Here is a 20,257-nt window from a genome sequence, read left to right as displayed (position 1 = left end):
GACATGATTTGTTTACTTAAGGTTCTTCTCTTAAACTGGAAGTGTGAAGTGCATGCCTTCTGAAGATGTTCTGGCTTTATTCTGTAAGAAGTATTTACATTGGGGAATAACCAATTCAGTTATTCACTCTTTCCAATGAGCCCCCACTCCCAATTTTAACCTTTTGTATAAAGTGTGGAATCTTCCAGGGTGTAGGTGTCAGACTAATTAAAACTTGGTTTCAAATTGTGAAAAAGTATTCACACAAGGGTAAGAATAGTATTCTTTGGCACTGTTACAAAAATGACCCTTTCTTCACACTCTTGTCCTCAGCTTTAGTTGGCCTATGTTTGAAAGCCAAATAGACAAAGGCATTTTTATAAAGCAGTAGGTCTCTGATTGGCTTTCTTGGTATTTACAGAGATAACTTCCTTAAACTGATTATCAAACCTGATGGGTACGTCCAGTTCTCTTTACCGTTGACTTGATGCTTTATACAACATTTCATACGTCGCTTCTAAGGGAATAAGCCATAGAGGCTTCTCCAGGTTTAAGAGAACAGAGTACCTGGAAAACCAACATTCTGAATGTATGGACACTGGACTTAGGATCACCCATGATGAGGTTTTCTAAAGAATCCAACCATTTGCTCTCTACCCTACCCAGTAGTGTGTGGCATCACTAGTGCCAGGTATTGGACTAACATGAATATTAGATTGAATACTGGTGTAGACTATTTGTCCTATACCTTTTAATGCATAAATTTTCAAGAATTTTGTCTTTGGAGTCCAGTTGGCCTTTTAATGGTAAAATTTGTTTTGACTGTTTTTTCTTGGGCAGGTTTGCAATGTGATAATCAGACTTTTTTTTTTTTTTTAACTGATTTGTTTCCTTGTGTGGGTGTACTCACATTTAAAAGTATGAACCACAGTTAACTAGTGGTCTCAGGGGTAGTGAAACACCCACTTTTTATTTTAATGGGTTGAAGTATACTTAAAATACTGATCATGCTGTGTTCGTGATTGGGGGGGGGTGGGTAGTACTAAAATTAGTCATGTTTTGTGTTGACATAACAAAACTGTTCAATGACTGTTGGTTACACTTTTAAGTGAATTTGTCTTCTATTTTATGAGGAACCCAGTGCAAGTCACTAAATGTTGTCTAATAGTGACATCTGCATAAGACTTGTAATAGCTAAAATTGAGCTTAAAGGAATTGTTACCATTAAAGTCTGTGTTTAAACACACTTTGGTCTTATTCAGTAATTCCAGCTAATATTAAGTCTACACTTGAATTATTGTATGAGCTTGAGTTTTGAACACATACTGAAGGAGCCGTTATAAAGAAACAGTTGTTAGGAAGGGCTAGTATGGTAGCTTTCAAAGTGATTCAGAACCAGTCATTTGGGATGTTTTAAAATATAGGCCAATGGGTCCTTCCACCCCTCACTGAAATGTGGAGTCAATAGCTCGTGAAGACCAAGTGATTCAAAGATGCCTGAAGATTATTTTGTGACAAGCTATGGAGATAACATGGCAGTTGTAGAAGACATGTTAAATCTCTGCCTAATTATTGACTATTATCTGACTCCTCACAGTAAAAGCATTTGAGTTTATAGTTGATTGGACTGTAAAGCAGATTGAGAAAATAAAGGGAGTGTACTGTTTCTTAGACAAGGAAAAATGGGAATCTGGCCACCACTTGAACTATTGCAATTTGGATCTTAGCCTTGTTATTAAAGAGTAATGATTAATTCAAGCACACAGTTTCTGCTAGCTTTTTATGCAATCTTCAATTTTTTTTTTTTAAATCACATAACCAAATTGCATTGTGCCACATAAGCACCAAGGTCATAAAAGTAATTAGTTTTAGGCCAAGCAAATGGCTGTCCCTATCCCTGTTCCTGTTACACATCTGGCTACACAGAATCTTTAGTGTTGTAAGTTCTCTGGAGACAGCCCTGCCTTTTAGCCTCAAATAAAAGATTTGTGCACTGACCTACAATGGGCATCTTCTAACAAATGACTTATCTAGGTTCTGCCATTAACCATTCTGCTAACACCATATGAAGTGTTTATATATTTTGAATCATTGCAGTTAACCTCAACATGCAGCAACCTATCCCATGCATAATTTTATCAAAAGATGTTAGAAGTAATTAAACATGTCATGGTTTTGTTCTGTTTTTGGACAGTCTCACTGTGTAGCCTGGAATTGACTTAATGTAGATCAGACTGGCCTTGAATTCAAGATAGGCTGCCACTGTGTGGTGTTAAAGTCATGCACCACCATGCTCAGCCTGGTTTTCAGTCTTGAGTAAAAACCAAATGTTTACAAAGTGTAATGTCACATGATTTTTTTAAGAACCTGTACCTTTGTTCCATTGCATTACAATTCACATTTACCCAGCTGTTTGCAGATACATGGCTCTAACATGTTCCTTCATGTGTAGTTTTACTCCATACTGTATGGCTTCCCTTACATATCTCTAATGTCACGTAGAATGACATCTTGAGCTTTTTATTTTACACAGTGTATCAACTATATAGAGTGCATATTGCAGCTATCACTTTTTTGTATGTAATGCGTTCTTGATATTCTTGTTTGGATCCGTGCTGGAATGTAAGCGCCACAAGGGCAGGTTTTGTCTTTTGTATTGGATTTAGATAACTGTCATTTTGTAGGTAGGTGTTTAACAAATATGAGTTTATGGTTGTGGTCTTTTGAAACTTCTAGCAACTACACTATAGTATTGAAGAAACTTGAGTTCTAACCTATATAGAACAAGGCTTATATTAATATTCACCCTCAAATCTAATTCTTAATTTCATTTTAAAAGTTCTTGGAAAATGAGTCATAATGAAGTGGGTGTGCTTATTTTAAATAAATCTTTGTTGACTATTCGATTACATCTCTAGTGTTTTATTACAGTTGAGTTGACTTTTAATTTTTCAAATCATCAGTAATGAGACTACTACCCATAAATACAAATTACAAATAGCATATTTAGAGTCATCTCAGGACTTGTTGGAAGTTTTGTCCTAATCTCAAGCCAAATTTTCCAAAAGATTTTCAACAATTTAGCAAGTAAATGCAATTAAAGCCAAACATTCCAACTCAGTACTAGAGTAAACAGTTAATTTTTACATGCTAAATAGTGATAGGTAATTTTGAGTTCCTGTTTCTGAGATGGAGGTCATCCAGTTAACTGGCCTAGGATTTTATATTGACTAAATTGGTCTCAAACTTAACAGTGATTTTCTTGCCTCTGCTTCCTGAGTGCTATGATTACAGGCATGCAAAAGTACTGCTGTGCCAAACTAAAACTAGATTGTGTAAGTGGTAAACTGGTAGATAAAATGTACGATAAAAGCGTCACTTGCTGGTTGTGGCTATTGCTATGTTCCAGAGAACCACTGTGAAGTATGAAGTGAATCAGAGCACTGCCAGAAATACCTGGGTTCTGCAGGCGTGGCCCTGGATTGCACATTTCAGTTGTTGCATTTTCAAAAATGTTTACTGTTGATCTTGTTTGTGGTGGTCATATTTGTTTATCATACGGGCTTGTGATTCAGTTTAGGAGTCTCAGTTCTAGGATACTGTAGAGGAAATCAGAGTACATTTTATTAGCATGATTACAAACTGGACAATTCCGGAAAACATTTTCAAGAACTTTAAAATGTCAGTCATCTCATTAAAAGTCACAATTGTAAGCACTTACTGAGCAGTTGGGAGCAGGGAGGGCAGGGGACATGACTAACAATTGGACTTGGACGCCAGTTTTATTTACATAGCAAGACCCCATGGGGCATGAGAAGCATTCTCAAGCCAAAACCAAACTAAAAACAAATCAACAGGAAACCTATCCAGAGACTAGTTGCTTGAGCTCTTTCAAATCCCAGGTGTTTTAACTTTCATGGTCAAAATAGGAGTACCTTGCAGGAATTAGGTATCCCCAGAGAGTAGCCTAGGAGTTTGAAATTTTTTTTGCACATTTCTAATATTAAAGATCTCACAGCCAGGCGGTAGTGGTGCAGGCCTTTAGTCCCAGCACTCAGAAGCAGTTGGATCTCTTGAGTTCAAGGCCAGCTTGGTCCACAGAGCTAGTTCAAGGACAGGATCCAAAGCTACACAGAGAAACCCTGTCTCAAAAAACAAAACCCAAAAAACCACTAGGCTGGAGAGATGTCTCAGCAATTAAAAGCACTTGTTTTTGTAGATGACCTAAGTGTTTCCAACAATCACACCTGGGCAATTCGCAAGCTTATCTGAGTGGGTGTAGCATGTACAACACATGCAGACACTTTTTTTTTTTTTTGGTTTTTTTGTTTTTTAATTGCTCAAATGGGAAGAGCTTGACTTTCAAAGTGAAATACATATGAGAACGCCTAGAGTGTTCACACACAAACCATTTAACTAGAGCAGTTATAGGATAAAAAGCCGGAGCTTTATAACAATAAAGTGAAATAGAAACTATAATGGCTTAAAAAAATATTTGAGAAGTTATAACAGGTGCGCAAAATTTACATGCTGAAAAAGATGTTTTCTGAGGCCTGGGAAGTCCAAGAGTGGAGACGTTTGTGCATTAGATTTAGGCTGTTGATGTCCTATGCTCAAAGCACTCTAGATTCAAAATTGTTTCTGTCAAAGTCCTCGTTTTCTGTAGATTTAAATTTTTTACATGAGATTACAAAGCAAAGGCAAAATATTCAAACTTGGCATTTTCTAGAGTTACTACAAGCTAACAAAACTACATTAACTAAAATGGTGTGGTATTGGGGAAGATGGGTCCTTGAAATAGAAATGAATCCTGCATTTCTGGTCAGTTCAATTTCACTAGCAAAGCCATTCAACTAGGAAAGCAGTCTCATTTAAAGTACTGAGACAGGCATATTATAAAGGTGACTTGCAACAGATTGAAGTGATGCACACCTGTGGCCCTAATAATTAATAGGCACAAGCAGAAGGATCATAGCAAGTTGGTCAAGGCCAAGAGTTGTGCCAAAGGATATTGTAATAGAAAAAAATAAAAAGCATTTGCAAATTTTGTTAAGATGAAGAATTTGTAAGATAGCCTTATTAAACAATAATAAAACGTTTTCTCCAAAGAAAGTTGTACAAATGGCAAGCAAGCACATGAAAAAAGGGTTGAACGTTAATATTAGTGAAATGGAAATAAAAATCACAATGGGGTGTTAACCTTATAAAGATGACTAATTTTCAGGGTTGGAGAGATTGCAGTTAAGAGCTTTGGCTGCTTTGTGGAGGAGTCAGGTTAGAGTCCCTATATCCACATGGCAGCACACAACAGCTCTAACTCCAGTCCCACGGGATCTGGACTCTAACCGTAACCCCATGTGGTACACAGACATGACACACAAAACATCTATGCTGCACATTTGGAGAGGCGAACTTCTGGGGTTTGTAAGGAGTTTGGTGGCTTCCCAAAGGCTGGCCAGCTCAGGACGCAGTTTGACCAGCACAGCAATATATATATATATATATATATATATATATATATATATATATATAATAAAAAACTGCATTAAAACAAATGGGAATAAGTGCTCATATATGCATTTCTTAAAATTACTGGGAGGTGGGAATGAATGAATGAACATTGGGTTTTACATTTTTGAATAGATTTATGTTCATAAGATACTAGAATGTGGCTGGATCTTAAAATCATTAAGAGAACAAAATTAAACATAACACCATATTATAAGCTTTTTACATGACCAACCAAAACAGTTGTAGAAACAGAAAGCATACTGACATGTGTACAGAAACAAAGCATACTGATTTGTGTACAGTACCAAGAAGGAAGAATGGGAAGTGATTGTCTACTGAGTCACTTTTGTGCGTCATGAACATGTCCTAAATAATGGCCATGGAATATTTTAAACATTAAAATGTAATGACCTGATAACCTTGAATGGTTAATTTTATATCAATCTCCCCTTTAAAAATGCATCAGCACAGCTGGGCAGTGACACATGCCAGAGGCACAGGCAGGCAGATCTCTGTGACTTCAAGCCAGCCTGGTCTACAAAGGTAGTTCCAGGACAGCTAGAGCTGTTACATAGAGAAACCCTGTCTTGAAAAATGAAAAAAAAAAAAAGTGTCAGTACAAAAAATAATAGATAACACTGAAACTTGTACACTTATTTGTATGATTATATCACTGTCGGTCCCTGCAGTTTAGATGTAAAGCTTGAGGGAAAAGAGGCTAATGCTCATCTAATGGCAGAAGTCCAGATTTCTCTCTTTGTGTTCATGTGTTTAGAGGCACTTGTATGTAAGTACTGTTAGAATCTTACCACCTGGTAATTTTGGTGTATTTGAGAGAAACTTGAACTATAACCAGAGGGTAGAGGGAGATAGCTCAGTCAAGTACTTGCCACACAACATGAATCATGAGTTCCTAGCATACATGTAAAGCGCCTAATGTGTACATGCTTGTAATCTCAGTGTTGGAGAATTGGACTGGTGGGTCCCTGGAGCTTGCTAACCATAAGTCAGCCAGTGCCAGGGTCCCTTTCTCCATAAGGGTGGATAGCTCCTGAGAATGAATGACTTCTGAGACTGTCATGTGGCCTGCTCACACACGTGCATGTATATTTACATACAAGTGCCTCTACACACACGAACATTCACCTACATTTTCAACACAAATATAGAAATAATGATCAACATACTAGTAAAATGCCAAGAACTTTTAAAGGGGGGAAAAATCCTTACAGGCCCCAGAAGTCAGAAGTTAGAAAATTGATTCTCTATAAAATAATTTTGAAGGACTGTCTTGGTAAAGTTCAGCGGCCACTTTCTTTTGTGTGCTATTTGTCCAGTTTGGACAGTATACTGTCAGCAGTAGAGGTAAGAGAAGTCTCTTTGCCCTGTGACTAACTTTGCCATGATGAAAGCAAACTCCATATGCAGTTTCTTTGATGGCCCTCATCCTTCTTTGAAGTAAATTGGTGCTGCCGGTAGCAGACATGTCTCACTGTCATGAAAAGCCTTATGTTTTAAAACATCTTAAATGCCATAGTCTGTAGGTCTTTGAAGTGTTTGAAGACCATCTATCTATTTAAAATATATTTGTTAGACCTTGAAAACATACCTAACATGACTATGAGTTTGATTGTTACAATCAAACCTGTCTTTTTTTATTACCCTAAATAGCTTTCAAGGACTAACACTTTACATTTTAAAGTGAGCTGCATAGATATGATACCTTAAACTAATGTAGAAACATATATACAGTATAACATAAACCTTAAATTTGTACTAATATACAAAAATCCATACCAATGTAAAATATTTGAGACTGGTTGTTCAAAAGTAGATTCAAGAATCTACCCTTTATTCCATCGTTTCTAGACTATGTCCACCATTTTTCCCTTCAGAAAGAGATCCCTGAATCTAATCTCCTTTGTTCATATTTTTTCCTGACTATGACCAATAACAACTTGTAACAACTCCTCTAAATCCTGACAAACATCCATAACCCAGTGAATGACCAGAAAGTACCCATCTCAGGTCTTGGGAATGTGGGCATTGTGTTCTCTAGACTGCTTCCTATTGTCTGGGTGTGATGGAATCCTTAGGGGACCCTGAGAAAGTTGGGGCAATCCCCTGGGTTAGGAGTATTTGAATGCTTTCTTGGTAGGGCAATCCCTTCCTAGGATTTGTCATAGCAAAGTCAGCGTCAGCAAGTGGCTGTTAATTCTGGCCTAGAGGACCAGATAGGATTGCTGCCAAGAGCTATAAAAGTAAGCAGCTGGTGGTAAGGGGGCGGGGCAGAGGTCAGGGATATTTCAGTCATGGTGCTAGCAATGGGAGAGGAGGCCTAAGAAGGAGTGGGCTGGGATTTGTGGGAGGTGTGGGTTTTCTTGGGGGCATGGGTCTAGGGAGAGGAACGGGACTCATTACCAGGATGGGACCTACTGCTGCTGGGTGTTCTGTGGGCTATATTTTAAGCTGAATTGCGATAGAGGAGTCCGAGTATTGCCTTTGTTTATATCACACTTCAACATAGACCATTTGGCCATCCTATGTCCTTTTTCGCCTTTTTGGTGAAAGTAATCTCTATCCAGTCCAGGTTGTTCAGCCCGCAGGGCTGCTTTGCCTGCAGGACAGGGTCATACCTGACTGGGTTTACACAGGCAGAGGTGACTAAATCTGCCTTACTTGTGGACCATTTCCATTCTCCATCCTTAGAGGTTACACAGGACACATGTAAAATCCACAGCTGACAGGTCAGGCCACCAGGTGCCCGATGGTGTCATATGTGTTGTCTGGTTTAGGGTTTCATATGCCTCTCCATCTGAAAGAGTCCAAATTAGTTTGAATGGTTCATGAGGGCTGTTTTTCTCAGCGGCCATGGGGGAGTCAGCATCAGTATCAACAGGATCAGGATCCACATTTGAGTGGACCTTCAGGTCGTTGGTGGGGTGTTCTGTCACCTCCCATCCTTGTCCACAGTAGTCTTTGGCACGCAGGGATCAGCTGGCCAGGTATGGGAGTAGTGGGTCCAGGTGGCTGCTCCATCTACCTTCAGGGCCATAGGAGACATGAGCAGTACAACAAAAGGTCCCTTCCACCTGAGCTCGAGTCTCCCTCATCAGTACTTCTTGGCATAGACCTAGTTCCAGGCTCAGAACCTGTGAGGTTCAGGGGCATTGCCAAATTCATAAAGGGCCCTAAGTTTAGGCCAAATAGTTTTATGTGCTTTTGTAGCTTTTTGTATGACTTCTGGGTTGTTTATGTCAGCCAGCAGCTCTGTCTGTAGGGTGGGGAATTATGAGACATTAGTCCCATCTGGTAAGGGGAATTCCTTACTCCAAAAAGGGCAAAGGGAATGAGGGCCATCCAGTCTGTGCCAGGCTCTAAGGCTAATCTGGTCAAGGTCTCTTTTATGGTTCTGTTCATGCACTCTACCTGTTCTGAGCTCTGGGGTCTATAAGAACAATGTTATTTCCAAACACTTCCCAGGACGGTGGCTAAACTCTGATCACCTGGGACACAAAAGCCAGTCTATTGTCTGACCCTGTCTGGCAGGAAAACAGTCCTGGGGAGGACGTTTTCAAGCAACTTCTTTTCTACCACCTGTGTGATTTCATTGATGGGATATGTCATTCTGTAAATGTTTCTCATATTGGTTAATGAATAACGCAGTGTTGGCCAGTTACTAATTTATTATCAGCTAGCTCTGTCTTAAATATTAATCCATTTCAATCAATCTAAGTATTTCCACGTGGTCTTACCTTACCGGAGAGAGGGCGTGGACCTCTGTTCTCTCTGGTCTCTGTAGTGAGGTAGTCCTTCTGTAGCACTGACCACGCCCATTGGGGGGTGGAGCGATGGGCGGAGGTGACCTGAGGAAGGAGGTCGGAGGGGGCCAGGAAGGCGCTCTCTCTTTCTGGCGTGACTCGGACAGGAGAGGATCGGGTTGAATTTCCTGGTGTTCATCTGTCTAGGTTGTAAGTTATTTCTCCCTGAATAAACATCTATTCGGCCTATTTGTTTATCCTGATCCTTATTTACCGCAATAGGTCTCTCCAATGTTGACCCTCCCTACTACTTCCGGAATCCTCCTTGTCTCCTAGTCCCACCTATTTTGCTTTCCTATTGGCCAACAGTGCTTTATTCATTAACCAATAAGACAAACATATATACAGAATGACATCTCCCATCATTTCATGCTTGGGTGGGAAAAGCTTCTGCCCATCCTGAAAAGGTATCTTCATCCATGGCAGATCAGGGGAAAGGTGGCATCAATGAGATCCTGGTTGGCGGTGGGCTCTCCAGTGGGACCCGGAACCAATTTTCTTCTGTGGTGAATAAGATCTGCAAAAGTTGTTGACAGTCATTCCAGGTGGACCGACCGAAGAGACCAAACAACCCACAGGAGTTTCAAGAAAAAGAGGGGATTTGGAATTTCCAGCTATGGAGGTCACTAGTGATAAAGAGCCAGTAGCTATGTGCATTGGTGGACCTGCCGCTCTCAAAGGGAGGGGACAGTTGAGTCAGTGTCAGGAGGTCCCGCCCTTTGCCTCCTAGTGCTTCTGGCTGACCCTGGCTCTCCCCATTCTGGGTCCTGCACTCGAGGATCATAATCAGTTTCCATAGAGGCCTCCACGGGTGAAGGCCTTCTAACAGAAGAGGTCTTAAGGAGGAGACAGGAAGATGTCTTTGTCAGTGTTACTGCCCTGGTAAATGGGAGGGGCTACTGAACCCTTCTGAAGTGGGTCGCCTTTGTTGCTCAGCTGCCAAAATCTTCACGTGCTGAGGGAGGAAACCCAAGGGGCTGGGGGAGGGGGTTGTAAGGGCTCCCCAGGTGACGATTTAGGGGATCTAGTCAGGGTTGGCAGACCATTACCTCCAAGGCCCTGATCGGTCAGGGTGCGAAAGTTCCTTCAGGTGGCCAACCGACTCTGAAAGTGGGCCATTTAGAGCGGCAAAAAGTAACAAAACTTCTCTTTATGAACCTCAACTCCCTGACTTTTTGCTGTCACTTTTATATCTTCCCAGTGGGCCAAGCATATATCTAAGGGCGAGGAAGGAGTCTGTTCCATAGCTTCTAAATACACAAAGACACCAAACACTGAACAACAAGAAAAACATAGGGCGCACAAGGAAACTCTGCACCAGTGAGACAAACAATAAGAATGCAAAAAACAACAATGGCTTGGGATCCCTCAGAGGGAGCCACCCTCCAGGCTCAATCACCCCAGAGACCCTCCACAATCAAAGCTCTCTGCCCTTGATCAAACAAACATCGGGGGTATACTCGTCCCCTTCCCAAGGGTCCAGAATGTCTCATGGACCCCAGTGATCCTGGTCCTCCAGCGTGTCCACTGGCTGTCTCAAACATCAACCGTTTCTATACCACATTACAGATTTAGCACACTTTTTTTGAAGATGAAAGTAAGAACACAGGACAATTGCAGAGACAAAGATAAAAAGACTTAGCCAGCTGGTCAAGAACCCCTCAGCCTGGGTCCTAGGGGTTGTGGGGGGGATCCCGGACGAGCCCCCAAATGTTATGCCCAGGTCACAGGACCCTGGAACACGGGTTTATTGAAAATAAACTCGAGTTTGGGCTGTCCGGCTGCATTCTGACACAATAGGTGAAATGAGTGTCCCGAGAGAGGGCTTATAAAGGAAAACCACAAGCTGAAGGAGGCACATGTCTTGGCATTATCTGATTGGAGTAGGCGATGCCTCTTTGGTTGACTGGCCCTGGAGTTAAGCGAGCATTTGGAAATTTCCATTAGGACATCTAGTGACCACGATAAACTGTCTGTTAGTCCTGCAACTGACTGACTCAATGGGATGTGGGCCCTGAAACAAGTTTTAGCCGTTCGTGGTTTTTCCTGGAACTGGGTTCAGGGTCCTGTCAGGAGCTTCTCAAGATGGTGTCTAGTCTAAAATGGCATTAGTTTTGCCTGATCCTATATCAGATGTACAGCAGGGTCTCTTAAAAGAGCCTACCTTTGTACGCTGAGCCTACCCAAGAGACTTCTTTCTTGGGCTGTGTGTGGATATTTGAGCCCCATTATTGGTTGCCATTTGTAGCAAGTCTTTTTCTGTTCCACCAGCCAGCTCCCAAATAATGACACAGAGACTTCTAATTCATTAGGAAAACTTGGCCTAGAGCTTAGGCTTGTTCCTAACTAGCTCTTATAACTTAAATTAACCCATTTATATTAATCTACAGTCTATCATGTGGTGTTACCTTTCATCTCATACCTCCTGTTTCCTCTCTATGTCTCTTGGTGTCTCTTGCACACATAGGTTTCTCCTCCTATTACCTTTCTCTACCTGGAAGTCCTGTCTATATACCTTCTGCCTAGCTATTGGCCATTCAACTTTCTATTTCACCGTCTCAGAAATGCACCTTCACACAGTATAGAAATATCCCACAATGGGCCTGTAGGCAAGCCTTTCTCTTTCTCTCTCTCTCTCTCTCTCTCTCTCTCTCTCTCTCTCCCTCCTCATTCTTGATGAGTTTAGGGATTTCCACAGTTGCAGAGTTTCCAAACTCTTTTTTCTGTTACTAACCTCTGTAAGAAGTTCTATTGGAGCATTCCCCAATGTTCCTACAACATTGTAGGAGCTAAATCTGTCATTTAGATCTACAGACTTACTTGTCCTGCTATTACTACTTTAAATTCTATTTTATTATTTAATGTGAATGTATGTCTCGGCCTGTGTGGTATGTATGTAAAGTCCATGCACTTCTGATGCCCTTGGAGGTCTTAAGAGGGCCTTGGATACCCTGGGACTACAGTTACAGGTGGTTATGAGCACCCATGTGGATGCTGGAAATTGAACCCAGGTCCTCTGCAAGAACAAATGCTCTTATCCACTTAGACAACTCTCCAGCTTAGCAATTTTGGAAACAGGTTTCACATAGCACAGGCTGGCTTCAAGATCCCTATGTAGACAAGAATGGTCCTGAACTCCTGATCCTCCTACCTCTGTCACAGGTTGTAGCCAGTCACAATTAACCTTTCTATTTAAGACTTCATGTCATGTCATGGTGAGACTCAGAGTACAAGCACTAGGTTGGCCATTTCCTGATAAGTAAGACCTATGAGTGCTACACAAGTAAAGTGCTTGTGTAGCAGGTTGAAGACCCTATGTTCAATCCCCAGTACAAAAAACTAGTCACTGAAACCTTTAGAGAAACCTCTGTGGCCTACATGACAAAAAGCAGACACTAAAGCTAAAGGAGAATGTCCACTTGATATACCATTATATTTTCACTCTTATTTTTCATATAACTTAAAATATTTTTACATATGTGTGTGTGGTTTTGTGTGTGTGTGTGTGTGTAGGGGTTGTTTTTCACAGTGCACAAGTGGAGATCAGGAACAAGCTGTGAGTGTTGGGTCTTTCCTTCCATTATGTTGGTCCCAGGAATTGAACTCAAGACATCAGGTTTGGCAGCAGGCACGTTTACGTGTCAATGCAGCCCACCAGTTTCCTTTCTCTTGCTAGTTTTATAATTATCACATGGAATTGGAACATCTTTGTCCTTGTTACACCACAAAATTCTGTATTTAGTCATTTAATATATTTGGACATGAAGGAAATCATTTTACATGACAAAGGGCCAAAGAGCCTTTATGACATGGTCTGATGAGATGTTGATCCTATGAACTTCACATCTGGAAAACGTATTTATCCCTTTAAATCAGAACTATTATTTGTCTTACATAACTGAAATTTTGGAAGGCATCAAATGAGATGGTAAAAATGGAATATTTTCATGTCATGTACATTAACAGGTACTAATGACTGTTGTTAAAACTGCATTTGCTATTACAATTTTAAATTGCATTGTCAAGATGCTTTATGATCAAATAAGGTCTATTTCTCAAAGTAATTATGAAAAATAATGAGCCTATAAGAGACGAACTCCATCCTCCTGTGGGCCAATCCTAGTTGTACTAAGATAAGAGCATTTTTGCATGGAGTTGGCTCTTTATGGACATTGTGATCAAAGTACAATGACCTAAGTGTGACATGTGGGAAGGTTACAATATCTCTTTTCTTTTTCCAAGAAAACAATTCCTCTTAAATATATAGTAGAAAGCAGATGCTATCCACAGTTTGGCTCAGATCAATTTCCCTTTGATTTGGATTCATGGCATGTCCAAGATTTATGCAAAAATCCTTTACCAATCTTGTCAAAAACTCTGCTGTGGAGTGTTGTACAGACCACAGCTGGCCATTTAATGCCACAAAACATGGCATCTTATTTGAACTGAGAGTGCTAGTCATGTCAAAGGGAAGTTTGCCCTTGAGATTTGGAAGGTTTGAACCAGCTAGAGCCTTTACTGTGGAATAAGAGTAGGATCTACTCACAGGCGAGTAGCAGCCAGGAGAGCAGAGAGGGCTCTGGTCTTGCCTGCTACGGTGTGACAGGTATGCCAACTGGCTTCTTTGGGTTCAAATCTCTCAGCTGAGGTCTGTGGGATGGGGCTGGGAACCTCAGTGTTCCTAAGTTAAAATGCCAGTTCTGCGACATGAAATGTGACAGCGTGCTAACAGGGTCAGATGATACTGGAGCAGAGTGGAGGAGGAATGAAGACTGATTTTGCTGAGAGGAGAGCTTGCAATAACACAAACAGTGTAAAAATACTTTTCACAGTGTGGATTCCCTCTGTCTGAACTTGGAGAGCTCAGTGTAGCAACAAACCTGGTGGCAGAAGGGAGCCAGCATACGTATTTATGAGACATAATGGGCAGGGAAAGCTAAGGGGGCATGGAAGGAAGAGGAACCCTTAGGCCAGGAGTGTCCTTTGAGTTACCTATCCCACGTGGTCCCAGGGATTGAACTCAGGTCTTCAGGCTTGGTGGCAAGCGCCATAACCCAGTGAGCCATCTCACAGCCCCATTTTATAAGCCTGTGACCCTGCATACAACATTCCAACAACCTTATAACCTCATTTATTGAAGAAAAATCCTTTGGATAAAAATAAGCATACTAGTGCATCTTAACTTCTTTTTGTTTTGAGGCAACATTTGACTCTAGGCCACAGTGACCTAGAACTTACTCTGTAGCCCAGGCTAGCCTCAAACTAAAGGCTATCCTTGTACCTCAGTTTATTGATTATTGGAGTTACAGTTGCAAGCCACAACCCACACCTGCACCTCCCTTAATCTTTCCTTTAAACAGTGCTACTTCAAAACCACAGGAAACACCAACTTCAAAAGCTAGGCTTGCTTTCCATCTTGAGAAGTCTGAAGCCCCTCATTGTGCCTTCTTAAGTTTCTTCCAAAGCCCTTACTTAAGCTATAGAAGATATTTTCTTGATAATATCCAAGTTTTGCTTCATACTGGCTTCCTGAAATTCTTCCCTGTGGTGTAAGGTTCTGGCTTCACCTGAGAGGAGGTCGAAAAGCACCCAAGAACTCAAGAGAAGGCTCAGCAGTTACAGGAGAATGCCTCCAAATCGGACACTCTTGATTCTGTCCCTGGGATCCATGTGGTGGAAGACGACCTCTCCAGTAAGTTCTCTGACTTCCGCATGCATGCTGAGGCAGGAAACCCCCTCCCACCCCTCCATGAAATCTATAAGTAAATAAACGTGGGGTATTTTGTCTGCTTAAAAGGAGAAGAACCCGGGCTGTGCTTCTGAAACAAGTGTCTGCATTTTGTTAAATTCAGGAAGCGGGAATTCTGTTGCTTGCCTAATCCTACAACAGCGGGGGTTGGGGAGGGGAGGGGAGAGCGGGGGAGGGGAGGGATTTCAGACTCACCTCTATCTAGCACTCATGCAAGTTCCCAGAACCCCAGAAGGAACTCCGCATATGGAAACTTTCAGTGACCCAGAGCTTATAGGTAGCACTGTTTAGACCTAGCAGGGTCATCGAGGGGGCGTTCAGCCTGGCAGACCTGCTGGGACCAGGTCTGTGATACCTTCCGGCCAGGAGTGGAGGGAGGTCTCCCCCCCCCCCCCCCCCCGTGCACCTGCGATCCCCCCCAAATGGTCAGGCTTGGCTCTGCAGGCTCGTCTGTCACTTTACTGTCCCTCTTACAGTATCGACCCTCTTACAGTATCGGCCGAGCTGCAGGAGCACGCTGGCAGCAACAACCCTGGCCCTGAGCCCTGCCTACACCCGGGTGGCGGTCCCCGCTGCATTCCTTCCCTGCGTGGCTGCGGGAGGCGCTCAGCTGACCTGGGGGCGGGTCCGGGGCTCTGGGCGGGGACAGAGCGACCAAGCCTTGGCTAGGGCTGGGGCGACACTGCCGGGTTCCTGCTGCTAGCGTTCAGCATGCATCTCTACCTGCTGACGCTGTTGGCGCTGAGCGGGGCGGGCTGCGTGGTGGCGGGTCCCAGCCACAGCTTGCGGGGGAGCTGGTGGGTGAGCAACGGGAACGGCTCCCTGGAGCTACCGGGGACTGTCCCCGGCTGCGTGCACAGCGCCTTGTACCAGCGCGGGCTGATCCAGGTAGGACTCGCTGCCACCCCTCCATGCGGTCCACGTCTGTCCGACTGTGCTGCTGTGAGCAGTTGGGGAAATTGCGCGGCAGTGGACGCTTATCCACCCACGCGGGGCCATCGGTGACCCTGGGAGGCGGAAGTTGCCTATAGAAAACAAACTGTATGTCTGCTGTCTGCTTACTGAAGTGATTCTCGGCTCGAGTACTTGATGAGGGATTTGCCTCTCTCTTGAGGACCTTTGCAGGAACGCTTAGTTAATCATACTTCATTGACTGTAGCGTCTCGGGTTTTCATGTTCGCTTTGAAGCCTCGGGTGGTCTGGTCTGAAATAAACCCAAAGGCCTGGGGAGTCACGAATAAAGTTTGGTTATTGGTGTTCATTTGTAAAGCCTAAATATTTAGGGTGTGTGCGTGTTTGAGGAATGAAACCCAGAGCCATGAACATGTAAGCACACACTGTACCACTGAAGTACACCCCAGTCCAAAATCTAAATGACGTTTTGATTTTTTAATGGAATATGTTCATCCAGCAGTGTAATAGGGCTTCATTGTGACATTTTCATGTGAGTGTACCGCGTATTCTGCTAATATTCACTCTTTGTCTTACTTCCAGTTGATCCCTCCCTCTTTCCAAGTCGTTTCTTTTCACTATTAGGCTCTGTATTCATATGCATACATATTTTAAAACTAGATTCAACACAATTGAAAACATGCCATTTCTTACTTTTGTAAGTCTGGTTTAACGCGATTATTTCTATTTCCATTCTTTTTAAACCAAATTTTGTTCTCTTTGTTACTCATATTCTCTCTCTCACTCTCACTCTCTTTTTATTTTTTGAGACAGGATGGTTTTGAACTACTAATGAAACTGAGGGTAATCTTGAACTCCTGATCCTCCTGCCTCTGCTTCTCATGTGCTGGAGATAAAAGCGTGCACCACCATGCACAGCCTGATTACATTTTTCTTTATGGCTAAGTGGTGTGTGCGCGCGCGTGTGTGTGTGTGTGTGTGTGTGTGTGTGACAGAGCCTTATGCATGTCAGGCAAGTGTCCTACCATTGGACTATACCCCTCTACATACACAAACTACCTTTGGCTGTTGTGATGACATTTGTACTTTTCCTAAATGCTAAAATAATCAAACTTAATGTAAAATTTCTGATCCGGTACTCGTTTCTGTCTGTATTTTTTTTTCATCCCATATATCAGAAAGAAAGTGAATATAATAACTCCCAATGAATAGTGCTCAGGGTACATTAGGTAATCTTTCTCAAACTTCAGGTAGCATATCGTTAGTGAACAAATTGCACAGGAGAAGGTAAAAGGTGACATGTAACATGGAAGTGGAAAGGGGTGACTGGAAGTCAGAGGATACAAGGGAGAAAGGAAGGGAGGGAGACTGGGAGGGGGGACAGGAGAAGGGGGGAGGAGGGGCGGGGGAGGGGGACAGAGGAGGGGGAGAGGGGTCGAGGAGGGGACGGGGGAGGGGGAGGGGAGAGAGGGAAGGGAGGGGGAGGGAGGAGAGGGGAAGAGGGGACAAGGGAGGGGAGAGTGGGAAGAGAAATGACTGAAACAAATAGAAAGAAATGACAGAATGAAACCTAAGTCTTTGTCTGCAAATAATGCAAATATAAAGTAAAACGCCAGTGTATGTGTCGGGCCTCAGCTTACTTTGGTTTCCATCTGCAGTGTCTCAATTTGCTTCCTTTTACTAACTGAATTTAGCCAACAGGAGATCATAACTTTAACATATCAGATTGTTGTCCTGTGCTATCAGGCTACATACCAAGACAAAACTGCGGATGTTTGCTTGTGTTGTGAAATAAGTAACGTACACTTCTTCATGGGTGTAATTGACAAGGCCTTGCAACCTCTTCAAACATTCTTAGAAAAGCTAAATTCAGATAAAGTGGATTGGCATCCTTTGCGGCGGGGGATAGGAGAGGGGTGGCTAGTGAATTAGGGGAGAAGACTGTCCAAACTGGGTAAGGTGGCTTTGATACCCAGTGTTATTATAACATCCCTGTTTAGTGCTCACCTTGAGAAACATTCTGTTGTTTGTCACACACAGTAGACCAGATATGAACTCAAAACTTATCTTGAGAAAGCTGTTTATTTCTTTATCCATTTGCCTTATTAATTACCCTATATTCATTTGATCCCTCACATTGTAGCAGACACTGTTTTAAGTGAAATCCAACAGTAAAGAAAAAGTTTCCTTCCAGCGAACATTCTGGACAGGTAGTTATCAGGTTAAAAAATTACAATGCAGGGAGTACACTGAAGAAAAAAATTGAGCAGGTACAAGGCAGAGAAGGCTGGAAAGTTGCTAGTTTTTGTTTGTTTGTTTGGTTGGTTGATTGTATTTAAAAGATATTTATTGTATACAGCATTCTGCCTGCATGTGTGTCTGCATGCCAGAAAAAGGCACCAGATCTCATTGCAGATGGTTGTGAGCCACCATGTGGTTGCTGGGAATTGAACTCAGTCCCTCTGAAAGAGCAGCCTGTGCTCTTAACAGCTGAGTCATCTCTCTGGCCCTTTCGTTTTGTGTTTTGTTTTTTAAGTGGCTGGAGATAGCCATTTTTATATGGATTTATCTCAGCAGAGAACTTTTTCATTATAAAGAAGACATACATTTTTAGCCACGTAGAAAAAAAGGGTAAGAGTGGGCCAGACTCATGCCTCACAGGCTCCATTAACAGTAAGCAGGGCAGAGAGACCAGGAGGCTCTGTACCCTGGAAGATGAGTGACCGCAAATGGGACACTTCGGATTTTATTCTACACGAGATGGAAAACTGTTGAGTGCTTTGACTTGGAGAAGCATGGTTGGTTTTACGTTGTACACAGTCACTGTCCTGACTATTGTGCACAGTGATAGGAGCATGGCTCAGCTATGGGACATTTGCAGTCTTGGGGCTGGAGATTTCTGTACAAGGAAATGAAGAGGATAGTTTTGTGAGGTTCTTTGTCTGATCTCTCTTTCTCTTTCTCTCTGTCTCGCTCTGTCTCTGTCTCTCTCTCTCTCTGTGTGTGTGTGTGTGTGTACAACTTGCAGAAGTATCCTTTCCCCTTCCCACATGGATTCTAGGGATCAAACTCTTGTAGCCAGTGCCTTTATTCACTGAGCCATCTTGCTGGCCCTTCCTGTTTCGTTTTTCAAAGCGGGGGGTGGGGTGTTGGGGAGGTGGGGGGGGTGGGGAGGTGTGTTTCACTCTGTAGCCCAGGGTGCCCTTGGATTTGGAGGTAAGCCTCTTCCTTAGGCTCCCAAGTGCTAGGACTGCGCCAGCACACCTACCTGGCTTGAGTAGCTTGTGGGTGTGCATATTAAATGTAGAACCAAAAGTTGGGTTTGTTCACAGGTCGGATGTGAGCAGTAGGACCAAGAGGAGCCAAAAAATATCGGTAATTTGTACCTGGGCTGGTGGCTAATGGAACTTGTATTTACAGAGAGACTTTGTGATCCACCTTGGCTGTCTTGACGATGACTGTCTGAGAGTTTCCTCCACAGGGTCTCCAACCCCTAGGTGTATTAGAGTAAAGGAGCTTTCAGTCATGTTAATCTAAGTGAAGACTCATGGGGCTGGCGAGTTGGCTTGGGGAGTCAGTTCTCCCTTCTACGTGGGTTCTAGGAGGAAACTAGCTGTCAGGCTAACACAGCCATGCCTTTGCCCATTGAGCCATCTTCCCCGCCTGTCGGACCAGTTTCTTCAGAAACAACCACAACTAACAATTTCTTGGGCATTCTTCTTTACAGATATATGTAGGTATATATCTTATCTAGATTTGTCAGCTCCTCCTCCCACAAATGATGGCATTCTGTGACCATTATTTTATACTAACAGGTACTTTGATAAGTCTTAGACTGCTTTCTAGATCATTATGCAAATTGAAATGCTCGCTATCATGACTGGATGCTCACTTGTGCCAAGAACAGCTCCAAGCATTTTTACCTCCCCAGTCTTGGTTATCCTTGAAAAATAATTACTTTCTCCATCCCAGAGGAGAGGTAGGGGGCATAGGTGTGGGGTGTGGGGTTGGTGGGGGACAAGGGACCAGGCTTGTGGGAAAGCTACTTGTAACACAGACAGGCCTTCAAAGCCGCTTTCTTTATTTTTAATGTGTTTGTTTTTTGCAGACGGGGTTTCTTTGCATAGCCTTGGCTGTCCTAGAACTAGCTCTGTAGACCATGCTGACCTCGAACACAGAGATCTGCCTGCCTCTGTCTCCCAAGCACTGGGATTAAAGGTGTGTGCCACCACTGCCCTGAACTTTCTTTCTAAGAAATTTTATTACATGTGTGTTTATTGCAGGG

General features: G+C 42.7%; 1 protein-coding gene across 1 annotated transcript in view; it reads left to right on the top strand.

Moving 5' to 3' along the window:
* Positions 1 to 15,771: 15,771 nt before the first annotated feature.
* Manba (mannosidase beta) overlaps positions 15,772 to 20,257 on the top strand; it is a 75,959-nt gene continuing 71,473 nt past the window's right edge. The window contains exon 1 of the mRNA XM_051185447.1: positions 15,772 to 15,948. Within this exon, the coding sequence (XP_051041404.1) occupies positions 15,772 to 15,948 (177 nt within the window). The remainder of the gene's footprint in view (positions 15,949 to 20,257) is intronic.

The sequence above is a fragment of the Phodopus roborovskii genome, unplaced genomic scaffold, assembly GCF_943737965.1.
Source record: "Phodopus roborovskii unplaced genomic scaffold, PHOROB, whole genome shotgun sequence".
Classification (NCBI taxonomy): domain Eukaryota; kingdom Metazoa; phylum Chordata; class Mammalia; order Rodentia; family Cricetidae; genus Phodopus; species Phodopus roborovskii.
This window is presented reverse-complemented; position numbering and strand designations above follow the sequence as displayed.